The sequence below is a fragment of the Poecilia latipinna genome, unplaced genomic scaffold (genome assembly GCF_001443285.1).
Source record: "Poecilia latipinna isolate Pla-1442-1.1 unplaced genomic scaffold, P_latipinna-1.0 Scaffold15, whole genome shotgun sequence".
Lineage (NCBI taxonomy): Eukaryota > Metazoa > Chordata > Actinopteri > Cyprinodontiformes > Poeciliidae > Poecilia > Poecilia latipinna.
In genome coordinates, this window is record NW_015112631.1 from 496,074 (window position 1) to 505,859 (window position 9,786).

Consider the following 9,786-nt stretch of genomic DNA (forward strand, 5'->3'; position numbering starts at 1 on the left):
AAGTAACTTATATAAAAACGTTATGTCAACTAATGGAGGGGATGACTTTTAACAGTGTGATTAACAGAGGAGCTGGGTGTGCAGCCGTCTGACTGCGTGTTTGTGTCGCCTGCCAGAGAGAAGATGCCGTTCCACCATGTGACGGCAGGTCTGCTCTACAAGGGGAACTACCTGAGCCGCTCGCTGTCCGACAGCGACAGCGACGTTCTGGCCAGCATCTCTGTGGAGGAGCTCGATGGTAAGGCTTCTCACACATCAGCCTTTAACACTTCGCCTCAAGGCGATCACATGTGTTTGGTGCCTTTGCATTTATTGTGTGAATATTTGTATTTTTGAGGGGAGAAATAAGGCGACCTGATTTTGCTCTCAGAAGCTGACGGAGCGGGCTTTAGTCACTGTTTTACCAATTTGAAACCAATTTACTGTCACAAGGCAACTCGAGCACGTCCTTTCTGTGAAAAACAAAAAACACTTTGAGGAAAATGGCTGGACCTGAAACACACTGCTGCTTACTAATCACAGTAAACAAACCTTTGCTCTGTTCTTTGTTACACTTCATGCCAGCTTACGGCCAGCAAACCGCTGCCTGAAATGGAAAAGCAGCAGAAATGTTGAGTTAAAATGGAAAACCCTTTGGAAATAAACATGGACAAACTTATTTAGCAAGAAGATGTAAGCCCCAGTGCATACAAGTTATTACTCTATTAAAGAAACTTTCTGTTTTCCAAAGTACTAAACCTACAGCACTGCAAAAACAGAAAAGTATTTTTATCTAGTTTCCAGTGCAAACATCTTTATGTTCTGGAAATAAGACAAATATATCTTACAAGTAACTTATCAGCAAGATATAACAGCTTGTTTTAAATTTAAAATGTCTCAATATAAATGTTCTCCCAAACGATCTAATACTTTCATATCAATATGAAGAATTATTGACTTAAAACAAGCTCAGGTATGAAAAGTTACTCCTAAGTTAGTTTTGTCTTATTTCAAGTAAACAAAGATATTTGCACTAGAAGCTAGGTCAAAATAATTTGTAGTATTTTGTGTTTTTGCAGTGTTCACTTTAAAATGTTATTTATCTTTGGTCACTTTTAGTCAATCAATCAGTCAAGTTTATTTGTATAACACCTTACAGTAACAAAGCAGTTCAAAGTGCTTTACGTAACAAAACAGAAATAAAAAGTCATAAAAACAACATAAAGTCAATTTAGAAACCAAACATTACATTTTGACGAGAGTCATCATCAAAAATAACCAACACACATCAAATATGTTGATCTGTGTTCCAGTAACTATTAATCAAAACAGCTTTAAACTGGTGGGTTTTAACTTTGATTTAAAGGAACTCAGTGTTTCGGCTGTTTTACAGTTTTCTGGAAGTTTATTCCAGATTTCTGTTGCATAGAAGCTGAAAGTTACTCTGTTTTTATTTCAAGTAAACTCAGATATTTGCAGTAGAAACTAGATAAAAAATAATTGGTAAGATTTTGTGTTTTTGCAGTGAGTGTAAAAAGCAGAAAAGTTATCGACCCAGATTCTGTTTTTTAAAGGTCAAAAACAGAAAAATAAAACTTTGGTTTGTTTTAAACTTTAAATCGGTGCAGCACAAACTCACCCCGGTCTGTTTTTAACTCTCAGCAGCACAGAACGATCTGTCTTCCTGTATAATTTCTGCTTTGCCTCCTCTCGCTCTTTCGCTCTCCGTTTATGAACCTTTTGTTTTCTGCCTGTCTGAGAGTAATCACCCGGCTCTGTACAACATAAACCTGATCAATAACCGTCTGCTGGAGTCAGCAGCGGCAGCCTCACCAGCAAACTAGACTTCCCCCCTCTTTCCAAAAATATTAATCCACTGATGCGGCATTAAGCTGCCGCCTGGAAAATTGGCAGCGCGACGCGCGGTAATGGCCAGATACTCTGTCAGGGTCGAGCTTTAATATGCATGAAGGAACCTGCGAAGTATGAATTCCTCGTTTCAACGGGCCTGTGTTGTTTGGCAGGTAGGAAATTGTCGGGAGCGAAGACGATTCATACGGGTTCCATTTGAAAACACTCCGACTGGCTAACTGCTGCCTGTCAACAGAATAATTACTGCAGAAGGATTTACGGCGCTCCATGCTGGCGTCATGAAACACCTGGAGCTGAGAGGTTATTAGTTTGTTTTTGAAACGGCTGAAAGGGGAACAGAGTCTTTAGTGCCTGCAACAATTACTCAACTTCTTTCTAATATAATGGAAAGGACTAAAGTTAACAGATGTGTTCTGTTTGTTTATGCATGAAGCATCCTGCAGTACTTTGTTTCTGTACTTCAGTACTTTGCTGAAATGGGTCTAGTTGTGGGGAGAGTATCCAAAAGTTGTACTCAAGTAAGATTTTAAAAATATTTGGTAAAAAGTCTCCTCAATTTCTGAGTAACTGATTATCAATCATTTAATTTATAAAATTTACATCATCAGAAGGACCAAACCATAAAGTTAAGTGGAAATTTTGGTAGTTTAAGGACCAAAACGACAATAATTCATATAAGTACCAAAAAACAACAAAATCAAAGTTTCTCCAAACCAGTTTCTTTCAATAAAAAAACTTATGAAACTTTAATGTTAACAGTTAAAAACATATACAGAACACGGCAAAATTACTCATGAAGCGCTGTATATGATTAAATTTGTCCAAAAAATATGTTACAATATAATAACTCTGGAAAAACACCCACAGCTGATCCTAACAGGTTCAACAGGTACAGAGCAGCAACAAAAGGGGGCGGAGCCATCGGTTACCGGTTGCCATGGTGACCACCAACTGCCAAGAGCAGCCAGAACTTAAAACACCAACAAATGTCTGGAGAAACAACTAGACTACAAATGAATTAAAGGAATAAATAAACACATTTAAACAAACTTCACGTCTGTAGTATTGTTAAAATAAAACCCTTTCTCCTCCACTGCTTTACAGTGTTTTAAAGTCTGTGAAGCAAACTGAAGAAAACAGAACAAAATCTTTTCCAACACGATAAAAAATGAACCTAATGCTCGAGGTGACCGTCAAACGACTGAGTTTCCTGAGACAGAAACTCGAGGACCAGAAATCGATGCGGGCTGACGGTGAGGCGAGGGGCCCATCAACACGTTTCTATAAACTCAGATGATTTCCAGCGTCCAGCCAACACCAAGTGCAGCGGTGGGGCTCTCTCAGCCACTTCCTGTTTGCTGGACAGTCCTGGGTTTCGTTACCTGACTGCACACATCCACTGTGTGCATGTTGAAAACATTCCTACCAAAGTTCCTGTGAAACAAAACTAATTTAATTCAAGCTGCAGATATCAACATTTCAGCTGTTGTCCAACGCGCCACGTGTGTCAGACTGATTAATCCTAGAAGAAGCTAGGTCCATCTAAAAAAATTACCACATTAGTTTAATTTCTTAGATATCTGCTAATTTTATAATTTTAAAGCCGTTGCTTCCTGTCCATTAATTATCCGGCAACTTATTTGTTTCTTAGTTGATATTTACTTGTTATAAAACAAAATAACATTATTTCTTGAATGACAAGTTAAATTTTTAACATGTTTAGTAACCCATGTTCTTTTATGTACCATGGTGAACTGTTGTGATATATGGCTTTTAATTGTTTAAATATTATTTAATATGCTATCATTTAATTATAATTATTTCATATTACTTAGCTTCCCTTTGGGATCAATAAAGTATATTTTTTAAATATGTAACATATGTTTTTAGATAAAGGCTTTTATTATTTATTTATTGATTGATGGAAGAAGCTTGTTAACTTGTCATATTGCAGTATTTTTATCCAGCTATTTTTTTTTGGCAGTAAGTTTGTATTTTGGTGTCTGGAAAATGAGCCGTTTCAAAAACCTCTGCAATGTAACTTCAGGCACTGCACCGTTACCTAGCAACCCAAGCCAAGCCCAGTTTGTTACCTAGCAACCCAAGTTGAGCTCCAGCATGTTTGTTCAGCTGGTTTTACCGCTGTATGCGCTGTACAATGGCTGCTGTTGTTGTTGACTTACCATCCAGAAACCACTTGCTGCATTCTTAGTCGAGTTTCCATCACAAAACGCGCAAAACTCTGAAAAAACATAATTTCACGGTTGTGCTGTTCCCATTAAGTAAGAAAAACAATTAAAATCACACGTGAATAAGTTTGTTGACATGATAAATGGAAACGCAGATGTTGCTGGTTGCGCAGGAAACTCTACTTCTCACCTGAACCCAAATGTTCGATGGGCAGCAGGAAGATAAAATCCAGGCTTCAAAGCCAGAGAGATGAAAGGAAGTTGAAGTTGGGAATTTGAAAACATGTCTGACAGTCAGAGGCAGGTCGAGCAGATGAAACATGTGACTCATCTTACACACTCCCACCAACTTGGAATGTCAAAAAGCTGAATAATGATCCACCCAGACGTCCAAACTGCATTAGAAAAGTCCTCCAGTTTAAATAAATACTGAATAAACATGTTAACCAAAAGACTGAGAGGCGGGTTCCTCTCTGCAGCTTTATTCAACTTAAAAAAAGAAATGTTCTTCAATCTGACCGTTTACTAAAGTTTAGCTGGGAAACTTATATTTTCTACATTTTTGCTAAACGCCAGTAAACAAACTGACTTTAAACTCAAAGTTTACCATTTTAAAACATCAGAAATGTTTAAATCAGAATCAGAAAGACTTTATTAATCTGCAAGGGGAAATAATTCATTTGATGACAGTTACTCCAACGCTAAAAAAACCCACTAAAATACCGGCATCTAAAATTTTACCGTATAAATACGGTATTTATATGTAAAAGTTTGGTAACCACAGCTGCCAATATTTCACTGTAAATTAGAATTTTTTTTTTACATTGCATCTAAAGTGCTAAAATATTAGAAAAAAATAAAATATAACCATAGCACATAATTATTTTTTACAGCTACTACACTGTATACATGTTGAATTTTTTTAATGGGATTTTTTAAAAAACATTTATTGAATTCTGACTTTTTTCTCAAAATTTTGATTTTAACATCTTTTTTTCCTTTTTTCTCAGAATCAGAATTATTTAAACAAATTTAAGTTTTAAACTCAAATCTACCAAGTAAATTTTGGACAAAATGTATAAAGTGCATGTTAAGTGATTATTTTCATATCCTAACATCATCACTGATAAACTCCTACGAATGTTTGGTTGTTTATTTGGATTTTGACATAAATTAACAGAAGTCTTTATTTTGGCCCTTATTGTCTTCCGTACTATATTTATGTAAATGCAACAGTTAATTTACTCAGTAACAGCTTTTTCGGTAAAGTAACAACAGGAATTAATGAAAAGTCGGGTTGCAGATGGGAGTTTATGTCAAACTTTGATAAATCTGGAGATTAAAATGTTGAGCAGCTGTTTGCCGTCCAGCTGTGTTTGGAGTTATTTACATTTTTTTCCCTCTGATTTCCTGTTTCAGTTCAAACAGTCTGCATGTTTACCACTTACTGCATTGCAATACTTAGAGGCGATTTACAGTGTTTGTTCAGGTCATTAAAAGCCTCGCGCTGGCTGCCTTTTGGCTGAAAGCGTAAAATCATTCATCTGGTTAATTTCCCATCTGAGAGCAGAAGCTGCTGCTGCCTTCGGGGAGAGCCTGCGGTCTCCTGACCGTCTGGATAATGGCTTTAAAAGTTGACATGCATGTCAGTCATACAGAGGCAGGTTGCATCAGTGTCAGCTTTTATTTATAACAACCAATTATAGAGCAGCAAGAGAGGCGGAAAGGATAACTTTAAGTATAAATCCTGGAAGAATAACCAGCCTGTAACTACGTTAGTGCTGCAAGATGAAGACGTAAATGTGCTTCCACAAGGTTTTTTCTTTCTGATCGAAATGTAACGTTTTCCCCGGGAAAGTTGAAACTAATGTACTGTTTCTTCATTAGCGCTCTGTGTCTGCGTCCCATTTTCTCACACGACGTAATGAAGCGTATTTCTAACCATTTTCTGTCTAAATTTGTAACGTCGTTAATGCTAAGCCTTCAGAATCCTTAAAAGTTTTGGTTTTCAGTCACGGAGTAAACCACGAAGGAAAGGACAAAGCAGGAGAAGATCCGGTCGCCTTTGTCTTCTGGATCTGTTGTTACAGTTTAACTGGAAACTGCTCCAGTTTTTACCGTATTTAAGAAACCTTTAGGATTTTTTCAAACCTTTGCACAACTACACTTTGAACTTTTAAACATTTTGCAACCACAAACGTCATTTGGTTTTGAGAAAGCAGTGTATGCCTAAAGGTTTTATTAGTCTGCTCTGTTCACTGTCACACTTTCAGTTATGACCAGTTTCCTTCAGAAGTCACCTGATTAGTGAATATAAACGTTTTAACGTAATCTAATCATGACTCCGGGTTTTTAAAGAAAAGTTTAGAAAACAAAGAATCATGAAGACCATGCAGAAACAGAAAGCGTGTAAGACAACATTCACTCGTGTTTAGTTTGGTTTAGTTGAGCTTTAGTTCGTTTACCTAGAAAGTCCGGTTCGTTTGGGGAGGTGTGAATGCGAAATCAAACTCTGATGCAGACCAAAACAATTCAGTTGATGTGAACTCTGGTTCGGATCGGTTACAATGTATATGTGAACGCCCAGCAGACCGGAGACCGCTCCAAAAACAGGAAGTAGACTACAGCGCAGGGCATTCTGGGTAAATACAAAAAGAACAAATGCATTAGCTTAGCGCTAGTGGGAGAAATGATTTGTTGTCTTTAATCAAAGACAAAAGAGAAATCCTAAAATCTGATGCCACTCCGTTTGTGTTTACATTTTGTGAATCAGGAAGTTGCGCTCGGCGACTTCTTCAGCGGTTTTCATGTTGTTTCCTGGAGTAGCGCCCCCAGAGGGGAGCAGGTGGAACAGGTTTTGCAAATGGTTTGGTTGGTTTGACTGCAGCATGAAAGAGAACTGCAGCCGCTAAAAATGGAGCAAATGTTGCAACTTTAATATCGGATCGAACCGAATCTGCCAGACTGAGGTGTGAAAACACCTGGAAGTAAACCTGCTGGAGTCAGCAGAGCTAAGACTGGAGGAAACTAAAACTAAAACTCTGGATCGACACCCAGAGATACAAAAGAATAAATCAGGGTCTAAAACTACATTAAGCACTCGCTCATCAGCAGGACTCCAAGCTGGAGAGTTAATTCATGCATTTCATTTAGATGTGTTAGAGCAAAGTAAATACATGTGTTACAAAGGCCTAGTCAAAGTACAGACCTTAAATAAATAGATAGTCTACATCTGCAGAGGCCCTCAGTCTAATCCGACTGAACTTCAGCAGCTCTGCAAACAGTCAGAAATCTAGTTTGTATCTAAAACTATATTCAAACTCATTTTTATTTTCTTTAAAAATAAAATACATTAAAGTTTGAGGTTTGAGTTTTAACTGTATTATTTCTCCTGCCAGGCTCTGTTACTCATATCTGACATTTTCTTTCTGCCCAGAACCTTTGAGAAAGGCCAGTGTGGGCACAACTCTGCTGACAGACGTTAAACCTTCTGATTTGTTTTCTTGTTTCATTTGCAGCAGAAGAAAATCTCTCCTGTTTGGTATTGTAGTCGAGTCGTGGATGCAGCTCTTTTCAGCGAGGCTGCTGCATTAAACATGACATTTATAAAAGTAGGCAAACATCAAGGGAAGCTTTTGTCTTCATGTTTTATGCAGATCAAATATCAGCTGCATGTTTGACCTCAGGATGGCGTGAAGGGATATTAACTTCATTTAAATTATTTTATTCAAATTTTTCCAAACGTAAAGTCATTTTCACAGACTTACGGTTACAAAAAAAATGTGTTAGTTGATCTGAAACTGTGGCGGAAAAGCAACTGGTGGATTTATTTAATCAGAATCGGCTTCATTATGCGCTAAAACTTTGAATTTACTTCAGTTTTCTGCGTTTGCAGCAGCAGACAGGCAGGAATGTATTTGTTTCTCAGATGAAAGAAGCATCACTCTGGGTTTTACTCTTAATGATTTAGTGTTTTAAGTGCCAGGACAACCGTGTCAGTCTGGATCAATGTTGGGATCAATTTTTGTGTCTTTTTATGTCTCTTGGTTTTCCAATTTGAGAGAATCACATTTCAAGGTTTCGTGTGGAGAACAAACAAATCTTTATGTCCTTGAATCATTTGGATCCTCAGACTGAGGCGCCTCACTTCTGGCAGATTCATTTCAAGATTTCTTTTGTTGTTTTGTAAGCTGTGCATGGATTGATTGCTATTGCTACAGCAGGGCTTTGTTTCTACGGAATACTTATCGTGTCAAAAAAGTGGAAAAATTCACTCTGACTAAATCTATTAAAGAAAAAAAATCAGAGGAATAAATTTAATATGATCCAGATCTAAATAAGTAAATGTGTGTTTTTGTAGGTGATGTTTAGCCAATCAGAAAGCGGGGCGTTCGTGCTGAAGGTGTGTTTAGCCTTCAGGGCTTGTTTTAAGTAAATCATTTCTTAATACTGATGAAAAAGTGGCAGATTATTTAACATATAACAAGACATTTTCCCAGAATATAAGCTGATTTTTTTTGCTGCCAATGAAACTAAAACTTTTTCATCAATACTAAAAAATCATTCACTTAAAATAAGGCTCCGTTTCTTGTTAAAAAGTTACTTATTAGTTAGTTTTGACTTATTTCAACTATATTAAGATGTTTGTACTAGAAACTAGACTAAAAATACTTGGTAAGATTTTGTGCTTTTGCAGTGTAACTAAGATTTTTTATTTTATTGTCATGTTCAGAGTTTCTCAGGTATGGAGACCCTAAAGAGACATTGAAGAAAACATCTAAATAAACGTTCAGAAGCTGCGTATCCATTACAAATATGCTTAAAAAATATTCTGCTAGTGTAAAAAAAAAATCCAATTGCGGTCTTTCCATTAAATAAGAATTATAGTTAAAATCACATCTGAATAAGTTTGTTCATGAGTCATTAAAAACATCATCCTCCATCATCCTGTCGTCTTCTTCGTGGTTTGCATCAGTGGCAACATCCATTTGTTGATCATGTGACTAATGCGAAGCAAAAAGAGTGTCTCTATTGCAGTTTTGCAAAATAAACCAATTTTGATACGGCCAAAAAAGTCATCTTTGTGTTTTTTTTTCTAAGCAAATTTACTTTAAAAGGTCAAATTCCACAATTTTATACTCAATGGAAACAAAGCTGGATATTCTAGAAAGTTTACTTTTTAAATTTTTAGGGTCAAATTTTAAAATCTCGCTGTGTGAATTAGGCATGAAAAGAAAGACACACAGTCATAAAAGTCTAAGAAAGACGTAAAACTTTCCATCTCAGCTGGACGTTTCATCAACACCTCTGAGCAGAAGAGCTTCTTACCGGATCGACGGCCACCACGGGCCGGACGCTGTTGCTGCAGCTGCTGCAGCTGCTGCACCTGCTGCTGCTGCTGCGGCTGCGGCTGCTGCTGCTGCTGCGGCTGCTGCTGCGGCTACTGCGGCTGTTGCTGCAGCTGCTGCTGCTGCACCTGCTGCTGCTGCTGCAGCTGCAGCTGCCGCTGCGGCTACTGCGGCTGTTGCTGCACCTGCTGCTGCTTGGTAGAAAATGATGAGGCCTGATTTATCTTATGCACGTCTGACAGCAGCCAGGTCCGGACTGATCCGTTTTTCTACCAGGTGTGTTTACGAGACGCTGACCTAGATGTTGCATCAGAAAGGTCAAACGTCGTGTCATGGCGAGGAGATCCCAGCAGTCTCCAAAGAAACATGATATCAGGCCTTTATATCCCATAATGTGT

The 9,786-nt window shown here is 37.7% G+C and overlaps 1 protein-coding gene across 4 annotated transcripts in view; it reads left to right on the plus strand.

The window, feature by feature from the left end:
- Positions 1-9,786, plus strand: part of caln1 (calneuron 1) — an 83,558-nt gene that overhangs the window by 20,536 nt on the left and 53,236 nt on the right. For all 4 annotated transcript variants that reach the window (XM_015033018.1, XM_015033027.1, XM_015033010.1 and 1 more), the window contains one exon: positions 117-238. In XM_015033018.1, the coding sequence (XP_014888504.1) occupies positions 124-238 (115 nt within the window). In that variant the 5' untranslated portion in view covers positions 117-123. The remainder of the gene's footprint in view (positions 1-116; positions 239-9,786) is intronic.